The sequence below is a fragment of the Phyllobates terribilis genome, unplaced genomic scaffold, assembly GCF_046119375.1.
Source record: "Phyllobates terribilis strain yellow unplaced genomic scaffold, ASM4611937v1 Scaffold_2__4_contigs__length_985480577, whole genome shotgun sequence".
NCBI classification, from domain to species: domain Eukaryota; kingdom Metazoa; phylum Chordata; class Amphibia; order Anura; family Dendrobatidae; genus Phyllobates; species Phyllobates terribilis.
Window position 1 is genome coordinate 95,247,804 of NW_027362762.1, and position 18,152 is coordinate 95,265,955.

Here is an 18,152-nt window from a genome sequence, read left to right on the forward strand (position 1 = left end):
ACTGCACTCGTAAAAAGCAAGAAAAAAAATGCACCTTGTGAATGACATTTTAGGTATATAATTTATTTTGCTGCTACTGTAAAAATGAAAGAAAAAAATACTGCAAAAATGCTACGTGTGAACAAGCCCTGGTTTACGAAAATCACATCGGCATTCATTATTTTATCAAACGTATTTTATTCATGTCATTCCGTCAATGATAGGCAGCTAGGGGCCAACGGATTGTCAACTTCTACAAACTTGTGTCTTCCCTTAGTCAGGATAAATGATCAACTGGGTCTGGTGACATAGGTGAATAACTTATGCTGTGTAAGCAAATGGGCGGGCGGGACCAGAGAGGCCGTAATAAATAGTCTGAAGTTTCCAGAGAAGTATCAGATTGGAGAGTGGAGGTGTGACCTCCTACCTGAGCTCCTGAAGCAGGCAGTCATCCTGGATTTCTACTAGATCTCACCTGTGGGACAGTCCGGTGCCCTGTGCTGTGGGCACAGCTTATTGGATACATTAGCCACCCATCTGTGTACAGGTGAGTCCTTCATCTTCCTCATTCCGTTATCATCTGTCATTACTTTGGACTGGTGCTGTGTACCTTATGCTGCATAGACATTCCATTTACAGAAGACACGCTCTACTGGGAGTAAATGCACATGCTATACATAAATATGTTGTGATTCACTCCTTCACGCACGGGGAACAAGATTAAAAATATGATATAATCATTCAAAACAAACAAAGCCTCCAGCACAAAAGTATTTGATGAATATATGGGCTGAAGCTTCTATATAATTCACATGGAAGACTAGCTTCAGAGGAAGAACATCTAGCATGAGGAGGTAGCTGCTAACATTGGGTCTGTGACCATTTCAACCTTCTCAGCATGGACTCCAAGCAGGTACTGATGGTAGAACTCCCTGGAAAGGTCCAGATTATTGGGAAAGGTGGTGGGATTATACTTTTACTGGACTATGTTTCTCTTCTGTGGGTCTACCTAGCATATGATACTTCAATCTCCACTAGCCAATGGCTAGTGTCTTCAGAAAAGTCTTTGCCCATCTAGTTGGAGGCTGTACAAAATGCTGTTGTTTGGGCGAGCTCTACACTGGTCCATAATAGATGGAAATCCTAGATGAGGGTTAATTAAAATATTAAGCTCAATTACTCTTAATTACTCATCACCATCTTAGAAGTCTACTTAACATAAAACTGGTCTACTGAGAAGGTTTTCTTTACTACTTCAAGAAGAGGAACAACAGACCTAAATGTTTTTTTTGTAGGGGCTTTAAGGATCTTTCAATTTTGAGTCCTGGTTGGGGTCTCTGGGACAGTTATCGGTTTATGCACACTGCATGGTTTATAGAATATCACTTTTGGTTTGTATAGGGATTTATAACCTGTAGATCCTTTAATACACGTGATGTAGGGACAGGGTTCATTGCCATTAAAATAGCATCTACACCGGTTCCAGCCTGTGTTCTTCAGCTATATCATACATCCTGTGTTGGATATGGCTGATCCTATTACATGTTTCAACAGAGCTCAACTACTGATTACAAAACTCGCACTCATTAAGGGTGTATGTTGACACACCTGGATTATAATATATAAGTACCATCCTATTGAGGTCACATGGAATTGTCCGTCGCAGATCAGTGAAGTTTTAGTTTTCAAAACTCAGCCCATAACTTTCTTCAGGAAGAAGATCTCAGGTGTGTATGACTGATTCTGGGATGGTGGTGGGTTATCTTCCAATCACTTTTACGTATCTAGGAGATTAATCAAAATCTGTAGATGCCTCAATCCGTGAACAGAAGCATAAGAAGATTTCATCATAGTTACGGAAGGGTGGTTTACACTGTAAATTGAGTAACATCAGTTTCTATCTTTTTAGTAGTATTTGAAGTAGGAGGAAACTAAAGGAGGGCTCTGCTCATGCTTAAATTTTAATAATATGGGAATGTTATACAGTTTTGTCATATAGGTTTTAGAGACTATTCGTGATTGGCATGTGACAAGCCTTTGTCATAGGCATAAAGACTGGACTCTAATAAGATGAACATTTTGGTACTTTACTGCTGTTTACACATGTCAGAATTTATGCAATTTTTGGAGTGGATTTTATTCCTAAATCTCCAACAAAAATCTGCATCAATTGCATATTCTATAGGATTTTTGCAATCGCATTCACATGAATAGAATAGAATAGAATCATGTCACTCAGAAACCCATTGTGGGGAAAACCCTTGGGGCTGATCAGCTGCACATCTGCATCAGAAATCTGAGGGTACATCCTTGGATTTATGTTTCGGAAATGCTCATACATTTTAAATAGATATCATCTTGCGGGCATGTTCACATAGGGATTTTAATATGTCTTTTTTGGAGCGGATCTGCCTCTATATTTGCCACGAAATGCATGAAAGACCCTTCCTATTCGTTTCAAATCCACTTTGTTTTTGATATAGGAATTTTTTTCGTCTTTAAAAAGTTTTTGAAAAATGCCTGTTTTTAAAAAAAATAGATTTGCATTTCTCTAATTTGAAGTGGCTTACTCCTGGAATCTGCTCCAAATTTGAAGGGGTATTCGTTTCCTATCTCCAAGATCCTATCCCAATATGTAGCAGGTGTAGTAGTAATAATAATGATAATATTAGCAAATACCTCCAGTTAGAAATGTAGGATAGTTCTTCTGATTCGCTATGTGCAGTGCATTTCAGTAGCATAGGTATCCATGGTTATGACCACTAACTAGCTACTGCAATGCCCTGCACACGGGGTAAGCGACATAGCAAATCAGAAGTACTATACCACATTTCTATTTGGATGTATTTGCTAATATTATTATTATTATACCTACTACACTGGGATAGGATCTACTACACTGGCCCGACTTTCAATACGGCCATCTGAACCTGGCCTAATAGCGATAATGTCTATTGATCAGCAACATTTTTGTAATGTAAAGAAGACTTTTGTTTCTACAGGCTCATCGATTATATATTTAAAGGGATTGTCCGTTGAAAACAAGTTATCACCTATCTGCAGGATAAGTAGTAACTTGCTGATTGGTGAGTGTCCCACCGCTACAATACGCACTGGGAAAAAGCCAAGTGTGGCTCCATAGGGAATAAATGGGGCATAGTTCACACATGCGCACTGCCATGCCATTCTAATGGGATAATAGTTGGACCTGCATCAATTAACAAGTTATCATCTACCCTGTGGATAGGAAATAACTTGTTTTCACTGGACAATCCCTTTAAGTGCTAATTATCAGTATTTTCGGGGTATTATTGAGTTGTTCATAGCTGTACAAAAGTGTGTATGGGTGTAAAATATGAGGCTGACATAGAACACGGAATTCTGTCTCTTTAACCCCATGAGGAAGCCATTTCCTCCTTCTATAGGGCAGAACAAAGGCTTTAAAGAATTTAAACACCTCTAATAAAACCACAAGGCTTCATAAAGCGACAAGTACGGTAAGTCATATCATTACTAAGCTGTGGGACTTTTTCAGATAAACTGTTTATTGGACTCCTCATGTTGAGCTTGCAAGATAGAAGGCTAAGAGGAGACTTAATAGCTCTCTACGAATATCTGAAGGGATGTCACAGTGTAGCGGGATCATCCTTATTCTCATTTACATATGGAAATGACGTGCCCCCAGGGCCGTGGGGTACTCGGCAGCCGGGCCTCTGCGTATGCCGGTGGGGGATATCACGGTGGCTGGCCTGGTCCGTGACCTAGGGCGGTCAGTGAAAAGGCGGATTGATTTATAGGGGATTGGGAAAGTTCGTGACGCCACCTGTGGTGCCTGGTGAGGATCACCAGCGCTGCAACAGTCCTCTGAGGCAGATGTTAGGGCAGCTTGTGATGGGACGGCTCCCCACAGGTGGAGCAGGCCTCAGGGCAGTAAAGTTAGAGAGCGTGGGTTGCGCTGGGCATTGTAGTGCAGGGGGAACAATGGCGCCGATGAAAGAATGGGCGGAGGCAGTACAGTGCAGTCATCCGAGTTTTACTCACAATTCTTAAGACAGTCCACAGGTACGCTGTACAGGTGAAGGCCTCCCGCGTCGCACTGCATTCACCGGGCAGGGGTTCAATCCTTCCTCAGGCAGCTTGAGAATACCTGGCAGAACCCCACTTTCTCATGTTCCTATTTTGACCGTCTTCACACTGGGTCTTTCTCCCTCCTGCCCTGCGCTGCCCACTCTGAAGTCCCTCCTGTCCATCGGAGTTACACAGACTTGCTTGACCCTCAGGGGACAAGAATGCGGCTACGATCCCTCTGTCTTCTGACAGATGCGGGGCGTACCGGTGCCTTCCTGCACGCGCCGTACCCCCTAGGATCCCTTCTTAGAACGGAGCCTACTCCCTGCTCCCCTCCGGGGCCTCTAGACCAGGCCCTACTTGTGGAGCAGAGCTCCTAATGAGACTTTGCTCCCGGACTGTTCTTCTGAACTGTCCCGAGCTGTTCTTCTGATCTGCTCTCCAGAACTATCTAACCACTCATTCTGTTCTGAAAACCCACCACCCTAAGATGGCTTCCCTATTTTATACTCCTACCAAAGTGCTCCCTCTAACTACTTCCTCCACCCACACCCACTACTGGTTCCCCCTACCTCTGGGTTCCCCCCGCTCCAGCCAGGGTCAGGGCTCAGCATCTGCGCTCTGCATGTTGCCCCTCCAGCTGGCTTGGAGCAGTGTAGTGTTGGATGCAGGTGTTTGGGGTTCCGTGCAGCACTCCCTCCTTACCTGAGAGAAGGGAGACACCACACCTCTGGGTGAGGTGCAGTACCTCCGTGGCGACTGAACCCGCAGGGGTGTCACAGAAACATGAGAAGCAATGAGATGAAACTGAAAGGGACAAGATACAGATTCCATATTAGAGAAAACTTCTTAACAGTGAGGGTGATCAATGAGTGGAACAGGCGGCCACAAGAGGTGGTGAGTTCTCCTTCAATGGAAGTCTGCATACAGAGGCTGGACAGACATCTCTCTGAGATGATTTAGTGAATCCTGCATTGAGCAGGGGGTTGGACACGATGACCCTGGAGGTCCCTTCCAACTCTAACATTCTATGATTCATCACCGCCCCTCTAAAGCATGGTAGCCATACACATTAGACTAAGGGGCCCCACACACAATAGGTAGCTAACCATCATTCGTCCAGCAGCAATCTCTATGGGATTCCTCCATACCCAGTCATCGTCATTTTACTGAGCGTTCCTGTATTCTCTACGAGAGACTGACTGCCAGACTCTTCTGGTAGCTTATTTCAGCAAGAACAAAAGGATCGGCAGTCCCGATCTTTAACTACCCCCATATCAACTGTCAGGATACCACTTTGCCCATTATTCTGTCAGCAAAACCAGCAGATATCCGTGGGTTTGGCCGACAATAGTCTAATATTATGGGGTCGTCCGAACCTGAACATTTTGGTGGGACTAATGTGTATTTGATGTTCGGCTGAAGTCGCTTTAGCCTCAGTGGAGGTTAAGAAGGATCGGCCAAGCTGGGTATCAACATCTCAAATACTTTGTTCTCAAGCTATCAGCTATGGTGTCTGGCCACCTCAAGTTTCCCCACTCTGACCAAATAAAAGTCCTTACTTTGTCTGTCATCCATTAATTACACATTTAATAAGAGGAAGAGCAGAATCTTTAAACGTAGACTGGTTGTATCCAGTTATTACTATTATTAGTCACATTGTGTCACGTTTAGTCACACAGATTATGTACGTAATATATGTTACACACCGTCCGTACACCTTGTTATGTTATTTTTGTTGTGCTACACTTTATTGTTGGCGGAAGATTATTCACAGATGTAGACCACACTATGAGGTAGATTGAAGTATGACTGTCTTTGTTGTCCATAGCAACCAATCACAATGCTGCTTTTATTTCTTATGCTACTCAGTTAAAATGAAAGCTGGACTGTGATTGATTGCTATGGGCGCCCAAGACAGCTTTCATTTTTGCGGTTTTAAATACATCTGCCTCAATGTGCAGAGATCACTGATGGCGTAAAAAGTAACTTTTGTGGTAGAAGCAGATTTCTCACAGGTCACGTTTTACTACAGTGAAGAGAAATCCCTTTTTTTTTACAATGTAGTTACTGTTTTTGCCTGATAGGTTTTCTTCAGTTGTACTATCACCTGTTACCCTGACTCAGATGAAAGTTTTCATGCATCATGTGAATAGTGGGCGTAGAAAGCTTCCCAAAAATCGAAAGTCAATAAGGTTATCAGTCATTTATAGATCTATAGGATAAGTCAGATACTGGTGGAAAATACCAGTAACATTCCTACACACAGGAACATCATTGGCTGTGATGTTGTAGCGCCACCTAGTGGTTAATAGATCGGCACTCTCACTTTGACCCTTGGACTTCCAGCGGCAGCACAATGCACAAATCTGGATGAAACATTAATCCGGAGTGTTTTTGCTCACCAGATTAGCGCAAACAATGAACAAAATGTGTTTTACAATACTTTCTAGTATTGTACGGTGTTTTCCAATACTTTTATATTGATGACCTATCCCTATAAGGTCTAACACCCAGCACTCCCACCTATCAGGTGCTATCACCTTCGTCAGCAGCTCCATACAATGTTTAGTCGCCGCTGCTGGGTACTGCCAGGAAGGTCGTATTAAAATGAATATGAGCAGTACCCCTCAGTGGACACAAAGCAGTGTTCTACTCCGTATACTATTTACATCTGGGTGCCATCAGAGGTCCTACCAGCTGACTGCTGGGAGTGGCGGATTTCAGACTCCCATGATCTTTCAAATCCCCACCGATCATGAAAAGGGGTTTTCAGGGCTCTCGACAAACTTCTGAAGTCTGTTTGAATACATGTTGCCAAATCGTGACAGTGTGCAATGTGCACACTGTCACGATTCCCCTGTATTGCCAGTGTATTGCCAGGAAGTATTCCTCTGCATTGCCAGCACAAGTGGATGGTCATGTGACCACAAGTGTGCGTTTTGCAAAGTTGCCGTCACATGCTGATTATATTCTCCTGCACTTATTTCAATAGATCATTGAAAGAAATTGATGTATCTAGTCGGGATGTGACTGAAAATCACATTATTATGGTCCCTTAACCGCCCACTTGCACTAAAATAACTGCACGTGTCTAATCTTGTATGCATGTCAATAACCTACATATTCCTTATCTGTAGAGATGAGCGGTGTTCGACTAGAACTGTTCGCCAATCTCAAATTCGAGCTGTTTTGGGCGGTGTTCGAGTTGTTCGACAAACCCGAACGATTTGCAAAAAATTCGGCTGTTCGAGGTTATGTTCGATAATTGTTCGTGCACCAAAAGCGTGTCCTGCATGTCTGGCGCTATTTAGAGCACCAATCATGCAGGGATTGTCTGCCACTCACTGTAATGTCGCAGCCATGGTGGTTGTGGCATTACAGTGATTGCCCAAATCGATGGGAACAGTGCCAACAGTGAAACATGAAAAGCGGCAATTCAGCAGCGGCATACACCGGTACCCGACAATTTAGAACCGAAAGAATAGAGCTTCACACATAGATTAGATAGATATAAACATGTCAGCCACATATATACGAAGTACAGTGAAAGTGCTGCTTACTGTACTTGTCATTTAGCGTAAAGGATTTATCAAAAAAAATAATAGTGTTTTCATGCACCGTCTCTTTAAAAAAGCCGGCCGGCAATTCAGCATCTGTACCCGACAATTTATAACAGACAGAATAGAGCTTCACACATAGATTAGATAGATAGAAACATGTCAGTCACATATATATGAAGTACAGTGACAGTGTTGCTTACTGTACTTGTCATTTAGCGTAAAGGATTTATCAAAAAAAATAATAGTGTTTTCATGCACCGTCTCTTTAAAAAAGCCGGCCGGCAATTCAGCACCGGTACCCGACAATTTATAACAGACAGAATAGAGCTTCACACATAGATTAGATAGATAGAAACATGTCAGTCACATATATATGAAGTACAGTGATAGTGTTGGTTACTGTACTTGTCATTTAGTATTAAAATAAAGGATTTATTATTAAAAAAATTGGCGTGGGGTTCCCCTTAATTTTAGGCTCTAGCGGAGGTTAAGCAGACGGCTGGGGCAGATGTTTGAAGCCTGGGAAGGGGGTAATACCCACGGAGCTTCCCAGGCTACTAATATCAGCCCCCAGCTGAATACATAGCCTTTACTAGCTATTAAAATGGGGGACCCCCCCAAAAAAATGACGTGGGGTCCCCCCTAATTTAATAGCTAGCAAAGGCTAGGCAGACAGCTGGGGGCTGATATTAATAGCCCAGGAAGGGAGCCATGAATATTGGCCCCCTCCCAGGCTAGAAACACCAGCCGTCAGCCGCCCCAGAAATGGCGCATTCATAGGATGCGCCAATTCTGGCACTTAGCCTCGCTCTTCCACGCTGCCCTGGTGCGGTGGCAGGGGGTAATAGGGTTGGGGTTGATGTCAGCTTATAATGCCAGCTGACATCAAGCCCAGGTTAGTAATGGAGAGGCGTCTATAAGACACCCCCATTACTAACCCCATAGTCAAAGTTAAAAAAAACACAAACACCCAGAATAAAGTCCTTTAATTGAAATAAAGACACAATCCTTTATTGTTCTAAATTAAACCATACTTACCGTCACGCCCATTCCAGCTGAAGCCAACGATCTCCTGCAATAAAAGAAAAATAATAAAGCAACCTCATCCTTACCTTTCCATGGTTCCCACGACAGCTTCAGCTCTGCTACATCGAGATGACAGGCTGGACCGCAGCAGAACGCTGCCATCCAGCCTGTCATCCCGCAGACACTGAGAAGCGCAGGCTTGCTTGCGCTGCTCAGCGTCTCTCTGTGACGACATCCAGATGAGCCGAGTTCATGTCCAATGAACTCGGCTCACCTCATGCACGTCACTGACAGCGTGGGAGAATTCTCCTGCACTCAGCGCTTCAGCGTGAGAATTCTCCCACGCTGAAGCGCTGAGTGCAGGAGAATTTTCCCACGCTGTCAGTGACGTGCATAAGGTGAGCTCATGTCCAATGAACTCAGCTCACCTCCTGCACGTCACTGACAGCGTGGGAGAATTCTCCTGCACTCAGCGCTTCAGTGTGAGAATTCTCCCACACTGAAGCGCTGAGTGCAGGAGAATTTTCCCACGCTGTCAGTGACGTGCATGAGGTGAGCCGAGTTCATTGGACATTAACTCGGCTCATCTGGATGCCCTCACAGAGAGACACTGTGGAGCGCAAGCAAGCCTGCGCTTCTCAGTGTCTGCAGGATGACAGGCTGGATGGCAGCGTTCTGCTGCGGTCCAGCCTGTCATCTCGATGTAGCAGAGCTGAAGCTGTCATGGGAACCATGGAAAGGTAAGGATGATGTTGCTTTATTATTTTTCTTTTATTTCAGGAGATCGTTGGCTTCAGCTGGAATGGGCGTGATGGTAAGTATGGTTTAATTTAGAACAATAAAGAATTGTGTGTTTATTTCAATTAAAGGACTTTTTTCTGGGTGTTGTGTTTTTTTTAAATACTTTACTAGAAATTCATGGTGGTCATGTCTAATATTGGCGTGACCCCATGAATTTCGGGCTTAGGGCCAGCTGATAATGCCAAGCTGGCCCTAACCCCTTTATTACCCAGTGAGCCACCGCATCAGGGCCCTGGATGAGTTGGGTACAGCGCCAGAAGATGGCGCTTCTATGAACGCGCCATTTTCCGGGGTGGCTGCGGACTGCAATTTGCAGCGGGGGTGGCCCAGAAAGCTTGGGCCTCCCTGCGCTGCGGATTCCAGCCCCCAGCTGCCTAGTTGTACCTGGCTGGACACAAAAACAGGGCGAAGCCCCACGTCAATTTTCTTTAAATTATTTCATGAAATAATTAAGAAAAAAAGGGCTTCCCTATATTGTTGTGTCCGGCCAGGTACAAATAGGCAGCTGGTGGTTGGGGGCAGCCTGTTCCTGCCTGCTGCACCTGACTGGACACAAATATAGTGCGAAGCCCCACGTCAATTTTTTTTTAATTATTTCATGAATTTCATGAAATAATTTAAAAAAAAATACGTGGGGCTTCGCCCTATTTTTGTGTCCAGCCAGGTACAACTAGGCAGCTGGGGGCTGGAATCTGCAGCGCAGGGAGGCCCAAGCTTTCTGGGCCCCCCCCCCCGCTGCAAATTGCAGTCCGCAGCCACCCCGGAAAATGGCGCGTTCATAGAAGCGCCATCTTCTGGCGCTGTACCCAACTCATCCAGGGCCCTGGTGCGGTGGCTCACTGGGTAATAAAGGGGTTAGGGCCAGCTTGGTATTATCAGCTGGCCCCAAGCCCAAAATTCATGGGGTCACGCCAGTATTAGACATGACCGCCATGAATTTCTAGTAAAGTATTTAAAAAAAACACAACACCCAGAATAAAGTCCTTTAATTGAAATAAACACACAATTCTTTATTGTTCTAAATTAAACCATACTTACCATCACACCCATTCCAGCTGAAGCCAACGATCTCCTGCAATAAAAGAAAAATAATAAACCAACCTCATCCTTACCTTTCCATGGTTCCCACGACAGCTTCAGCTCTGCTACATCGAGATGACTGGCTGGACCGCAGCAGAAAGCTGCCATCCAGCCTGTCATCCCGCGGACACTGAGAAGCGCAGGCATGCTTGCACTCCTCACTGTCTCGCTGTGACGGCATCCAGATGAGCCGAGGTCATGTCCAATGAACTCGGCTCACCTCATGCACGTCACTGACAGCGTGGGAAAATTCTCACGCTGAAGTGCTGAGTGCAGGAGAATTCTCCCACGCTGTCAGTGACGTGCATGAGGTGAGCTCATGTCCAATGAACTCAGCTCACCTCATGCACCTCACTGACAGCGTGGGAGAATTCTCCTGCACTCAGCACTTCAGCGTGAGAATTTTCCCACGCTGTCAGTGACGTGCATGAGGTGAGCCGAGTTCATTGGACATGACCTCGGCTCATCTGGATGCCGTCACAGTCAGACACTGAGGAGCGCAAGCATGCCTGCGCTTCTCAGTGTCTGCGGGATGACAGGCTGGATGGCAGCGTTCTGCTGCGGTCCAGCCAGTCATCTCGATGTAGCAGAGCTGGAGCTGTCCTGGGAACCATGGAAAGGTAAGGATGAGGTTGCTTTATTATTTTACTTTTATTGCAGGAGATCGTTGGCTTCAGCTGGAATGGGCGTGACGGTAAGTATGGTTTAATTTAGAACAATAAAGAATTGTGTGTTTATTTCAATTAAAGGACTTTATTCTGGGTGTTTGTGTTTTTTTTTAACTTTGACTATGGGGTTAGTAATTGGGGGTGTCTTATAGACGCCTCTCCATTACTAACCTGGGCTTGATGTCAGCTGGCATTATAAGCTGACATCAACCCCAGCCCTATTACCCCACTGCCACCGTTACAGGGCAGTGGGAAGAGCGAGGCTAAGTGCCAGAGTTGGCGCATCCTATGGATGCGCCATTTCTGGGGCGGCTGACGGCTGGTGTTTCTAGCCTGGGAGGGGGCCAATATTCATGGCTCCCTTCCTGGGCTATTAATATCAGCCCCCAGCTGTCTGCCTAGCCTTTGCTAGCTATTAAAATAGGGGGGACCCCACGTCATTTTTTTGAGGGGGTCCCCCATTTTAATAGCTAGTAAAGACTAGGTATTCAGCTGGGGGCTGATATTAGTAGCCTGGGAAGCTCCGTGGGTATTATCTCCTTCCGAGGCTTCAAATATCTGCCCCAGCCGTCTGCTTAACCTCCGCTAGAGCCTAAAATTATGGGGGACCCCCACGCCAATTTTTATTTTAATAAATCCTTTATTTTAACACTAAATGACAAGTACAGTAACCAACACTGTCACTGTACTTATTATATATGTGACTGACATGTTTCTATCTATCTAATCTATGTGTGAAGCTCTATTCTTTCTGTTATAAATTGTCGGGTACAGATGCTGAATTGCCGGCCGGCTTTTTTAAAGAGACAGTGCATGAAAACACTATTATTTTTTTAAATAAATCCTTTACACTAAATGACAAGTACAGAAAGCAACACTGTCACTGTACTTCATAGATATGTGACTGACATGTTTCTATCTATCTAATCTATGTGTGAAGCTCTATTCTTTCTATTCTAAATTGTCGGGTACAGATGCTGAATTGCCGGCCGGCTTTTTTAAAGAGACGGTGCATGAAAACACTAATATTTTTTTTAATAAATCCTTTACACTAAATGACAAGTTCAGTAACCAACACTGTCACTGTGCTTCTTATATGTGTGACTGACATGTTTCTATCTATCTAATCTATGTGTGGTGCTCTATTCCTTCTTGTCTAAATTGTCGGGTACCGGTGTATGCCGCTGCTGAATTTGCCAGCCGGCTTTTTTAAAGAGAGTGTCTTCTGAGCAGTTTGTCAGCTTTTGGACACCTTTGCAGGTGTTTTCTATGTGTTTCTATGTGTTTTTGTTTGCCTGCCATTGGTTTTAACGGTGTTCGACGGTGTTCTAAGGTGTTCGACGAACAGTTCGACGAACAGTTCCTCGAACATCCCGGTGTTCGACGAACCGAACCGAACCCGAACACTACGGGGGTGGCTCAACACTACTTATCTGTGAATTCTGGAAATGTCTGTCTGTGTCATCTTGTAGGTACAAATAAAAGCAATATTCATTTTCACTGACGGCAGCCATACAAATCACATGAGTGTCAGTAAATTGACCTTTGATATGATCTGTTAGCTTTGCTATTAGGATGTTCTTTTTTTAGGGCTTAAAAAAATCATTAAAGATATATATTTGATCACATTACATAAAATAGATCACACTACATATGGTGGATCACATATAGATGCGAGTGGTGCAAGGATTCTCTTTAATAATTTATTAATCTCTGTCATGCACAGCCTTCTCATAAAATATTCAACAGGTATTCTGTGTAAATTTTATATTAAAGAGGTTAATGTAAAACAGCCTTAACATTTCTGATTACCATATCACATAATTCGCATCATTTGGCATCTGGGAACCAATCCATTAAAAGAACTGATTCAATTCCATTTTCAATGCAGAAATTAAGTACCGTAGCTTTCTATTCCATCCAAATAATTTTTAGTGAAAGACTGTAGATGCATGCCAATCTTTCCATTGAGATAAGTTCTGGACTAAGATCAACTTGTTTTTCAGAATTAGGGCAGAGACAGACTGCCGTATAACTCGTTCGATGATCACATCGCACTACACGGACTGGCCGGCACCTCTCCCGACCTGAGCATGACATTGTGATGGATGTCTATGCAGCTGTCAAGCTCAGGTCAGGAGAGGTGCCGGCCAGTACAAGGTTTATGATCCTCGCACGAGAAATACGGCAGTGTGTCTCTGCCCTTAAAAGAAGTTCTATTTGCTGGACCTCTTTCCATTTGGGCTGTTATGATATGTCTTATTTATGGGTCATAATACTATGTTTTCTGGGCCTTGTTGTTTAAACACTTAGGCCTTAACAAATAAGGTTAAAAGGGAAGTCCAATATAAATAATTTTCCAAGTGTTTAAAGATATAAATATATATACATAAAGCTTCCTTATATATATATTATATTTCCTGTGTTGACACATTGACTGGTAATTTTAACAGCTAAGCCATTCTCTGTCTATATTTTGACCTGTTGAAATAAGTCAGTCAGCCAGCCCCCTTTACATATGGCAGTGATGATGTGCCGACATAGGAGAAAGTTTCCTATTTTGAGCACAAGCCAGAAATGAGACCAATGCTGCGACAAAGATATAAGTGAAGATTGTTGCATGTGTTTATTAGTAAGATATATGTGGACAACCCTTTTCCTGTCTATATTTAATATATATCTTTTTGCTCATCAAATGCTTTCTATTTTCCAGAAACGGTCTACGAACAACATGGATTGGGGAACACTCTATGAGGTCATTGGAGGAGTCAACAAACATTCCACCAGCATTGGCAAAATCTGGCTCTCTGTGCTCTTCATATTCCGTATTATGATCCTGGTGGTGGCTGCAGAGAGTGTTTGGGGTGATGAACAGGCAGATTTCACCTGTAACACGTTACAACCTGGGTGTAAGAACGTTTGCTATGATCACCACTTCCCAGTGTCGCACATCAGGCTTTGGTGCCTTCAACTCATTTTTGTAGCCACGCCAGCTCTGCTGGTTGCCATGCATGTAGCCTACTTAAAACATGAAGAGAAAAAGCAACTACAAAGGAAGGGACAATGTGATGAAAAGAACCTGGAAGAACTGAGGCAACGTAAAATTAGAATTGTAGGCACCTTGTGGTGGACTTACACCACCAGCATCCTGTTCAGAGTCATATTTGAAGCTGCTTTTATGTACCTCTTCTACTTTCTCTATACTGGTTTCCATATGCAACGTCTGGTGAAATGTTCAAACTGGCCGTGTCCCAATCTTGTTGACTGTTTCATTTCTCGGCCTACTGAAAAGACCGTATTTACCTTCTTTATGATCACTGTGTCTGGCATTTGCATGGTCCTCAATGTGGCAGAGTTATGCTATCTCATCATCCAGGCTTTTTTCAGAAGATCTCGAAGAAACGCCAAGAAACACGTCAACCACGTTACTGGGAGAGAAGAAAAGCAGAACATATTAAATGAGCAGAAGGAGCAATGATCCAAAGACCCAAATGAAGCTATCATTTATGGGTTTCTTTTTGTCGAACCCAGCCTGCCAAAATGATGTGTTTCATGTAGTACACCAGCAAAATAGCTCTGAAACAAATAAGAGTTGTATGACTAAATGGGAAAACTTGTGGATACAGAATAAGAAACTATAGATTATAAATGACAGTCAATAGTATTTTTTTGCATTTTCTGTATTTTTTTGGAGGGTATTATTTTTACTATTTATATGTTACAAATGTTACTTTAGCCGGTAACATTAATTTTGAAAATTTTATGACTATGTCGAAGAAAACACTGCCACTTTTCTTGAGAGGTGAATATGAGGCCCGTGCAATGCGATGGTGACTGATGGGAGTCTGGACTGGAATATATTGCCCAGTTAACTTTTTTTTTGGCCTTGGAATATTTTGTACAAATACGTGTTAGTGCACGATTTACTACTACAAATACTAACATATGAAAAGGATTGTCCTAATCCTACTTAGAACTGCCTTGCAGTGTGCATAGTGCTGCTTGCAATACATTTGCTGCTGAGGTGGACCTTAGCAGGTTAGACGTTTCTTTACTCATGATGGAACTTGAAACTTGGCATCCAAAGTATAGTGTTTATGTTTTATTTTACTTTTCAGAATGAAATAAGGAAAGGTACCTGCTAATTTGACCACTGCATATAAATGGATTTATATTGTTTTTCTGCCTTGGAGTTACACATGCTTGTATTTTGGATTTACAGCTGTAATACTTTTTGGAATTGTTCACAGCGGTATTTCCGGCAATAGGTCACTAGAGGGAGTGCCGAAAGTACAAATGTCAGAATGTCAAATTGTTTTTTTGTATTATTGTGTATGTTTTAGTTTGAATAAAGAATTTTTATTCTCTTTTTCTTATTCATTCTAGATAAGGTTTGTTGAAAATTAGGCAAGACTTTTAAGAGTGGATTTCTACTGCCAGGGAATAATAAAAAAACAAAATAACATTTGATAGAGAAATAAATAAAAAAATAATAATAATAAAAAAAAAAAAAAAATGTGTGTGTGTGTATATATATATATATATATATATATATACACACACACTCCACAATATTAAAGAATCGTGGAAATCACAATAGACATGTTAATGATATGCAAAAAAAAAATGGAAACAAAATTTTCAAAACCTCTATTCAGTCTCGAGTATGAGCGCCACACAGAATTCCTAGCACTTAAACACCTTGGCTACTATCAATGAGGTTATTATTGGTTATCTATGGGATGTTCTGCTACACTGAATGGACATGGGCAAATTATCAAGATCCACTGCTGGCAGATCCCTTTGCAATTGCCGACCAATGATGTCACAGATATGCTTGATAGGAGACAAGTCTGGAGACGCTGCAGGCCATGGTAGCACTTTCACATCCTGCAGGCTGCTCACAATAGCATGAGCAACATGCAGCCTGACGTTGCCATGTTGCAAAACAGCTTCTGGAATATTCTGGAGAAATAGCCGTACTACTGGCCCCACTACCAAATTAATGTAACGCCGAGCTGTTAGTGTACCTGGAATGAAGACTAGAGGGGTTTTGCTACTGTACATTATGTCACCCCACACCATAATCCTGGGAGTAGGACCAGTGTGACGTTCTCTCGTGAAAGTCTCTTTAGGATGTTGTCCATTTGGTCTCCAGATCAATGAGTCCTACTTTTGTTGAAGGTAAAAGTGGGACTCATCCCTGAAGAAGTTAGACCTCCATTCCAGCCTCCATTGCCGGCTTGCTCTGCACCATGATAGCCTTTGACAGCGGTGGCGTGAGGTCAATGGAACACCTGTAGCTGAATATCTGGCTCGTAGCCAATAGTGCAAACGCCTTTTGATGTTTTGTGTAAACACTGTTTGATGACTCAGGCTTGGAATGAGACATCCAATTAGCCCTGCAATACAGAATAGATCATTTGTGGAACCAGTGGTACGGCCATTTCTTGAAAGTGTCCCAGGAGCCCTTTTTTAACAGAACTTCGCCAGGCAGCATGTTGCTTGTGCTACTATGAATAGCCTGGGTGACCTATGTGTCCAACCATAGCCAGCAGCATCTCTGGGCTTGGCTCTCATCGATGTACAGTGTATCTTGGTGATTTGGTTGCCCAATTTCATTCAATGTGGCAGATGATTCCTCAATCATTAGTAACCTCACTGATTGGACTCCAAGGCATGAAAGTATGGGTATTTCTGCGCTTGGCACTGATACTTGAAACTGACTAAATCGAGATGTTTTAAAAATGTAGTTTCCATTTTTTTTTTAAACAATTGCATATCAGTAAAATGTCTATCAGTCCTTTGATTTCCAGAATTAAACGATTTTCCTTCTTCGTGTTGCAATTTCAATGTTGAGGATGTATCAATAAACAAAATGCAAACTAAATGAACAAAAGAGAAATCTAAAAAAATATATATATTTGGTGTGAACATCATTTATCTTCAAAACTGCATCAGTTCTTCCAGAACACTTGTACAAAGTCAGGGATTTTGCAGAATTACAGTCCGGTGTACGAGTAACCACTCATATCAGATAATGATCACCATCTTTAGATGTACACTACCGTTCAAAAGTTTGGGGTCACCCAGACAATTTTGTGCTTTCCATGAAAACTCATACTTTTATTTATCAAATGAGTTGCAAAATATAGTCCAGACATTGACAAGGTTAGAAATAATGATTTTTATTAGAAAGAATAATTTTCTCCTTCATACTTTGCTTTCGTCACAGAATGCTCCCTTTGCAGCAATTCCAGCATTGCAGACCTTTGGCATTCTAGCTGTTAATTTGCTGAGGTAATCTTGAGAAATTTCCCCCCATGCTTCCTGAATCCCCTCCCACAAGTTGGACTGGCTTGATGGGTACTTTTTGGGTGCCATACGGTCAAGCTGCTCCCACTGTAACGGGTCTGGGAGGCGGAACCTCTGAGCAACTATACAAGGGGGCGATCCTTGTAAGGAAGCGGGTGGTGACCAGGGAAGACGGGCAGGTAGTCACAGCAGGTGACCGGGACAGTCTCTGGGTAAACGGGCAGGAGGTCACGGCAAGTGACCGGGACAGTCTCTGGGTAAACGGGCAGGAGGTCACAGCAAGTGACCGGGACAGTCTCTGGGTAAACGGGCAGGAGGTCACAGCAAGTGACCGGGGCAGTCTCTGGGTGAACGGGCAGGAGGTCACAGCAAGTGACCGGGACAGTCTCTGGGTATAGGGTTGGTACGACCTGTGACGGCTGAGCCTCCAGGTAGGCTAGCAGGCGGATGGCAGGTGTGTGCTCCCAGGTGAGCAGGCGAGAGTCTCTGGATAAGCAGGTGGTCACAGCATGTGACGGCGGAGCCTCCAGGCAGGCTAACTGGCAGGTAGCAGATGAGCGCTCCCAGGTGAGCGGGCAAGCTGGTCCATAGACAGACTGACAGGTGTCGGAAGGCAGACCGTCGGACCTCAGGCTAGCAAGCAGGAAAGCGG

The 18,152-nt window shown here is 43.4% G+C and overlaps 1 protein-coding gene across 3 annotated transcripts; it reads left to right on the top strand.

The window, feature by feature from the left end:
- Window positions 1-344: 344 nt before the first annotated feature.
- GJB2 (gap junction protein beta 2) lies at window positions 345-15,552 on the top strand. 3 transcript variants are annotated; one of them, XM_073662403.1, is made up of 2 exons: window positions 345-526; window positions 13,899-15,552. In XM_073662403.1, exon 2 carries the CDS (start codon window positions 13,917-13,919, stop codon window positions 14,661-14,663), a length of 747 nt encoding a protein of 248 aa, XP_073518504.1. In that variant the 5' UTR covers window positions 345-526; window positions 13,899-13,916; the 3' UTR covers window positions 14,664-15,552. The 3 variants fall into 3 exon arrangements, with proteins under 3 accessions (XP_073518504.1, XP_073518496.1, XP_073518506.1); XM_073662395.1 differs by lacking the exon at window positions 345-526 and adding an exon at window positions 772-892; XM_073662405.1 differs by lacking the exon at window positions 345-526 and adding an exon at window positions 1,551-1,706.
- The last annotated feature ends 2,600 nt before the right edge of the window (window positions 15,553-18,152 follow it).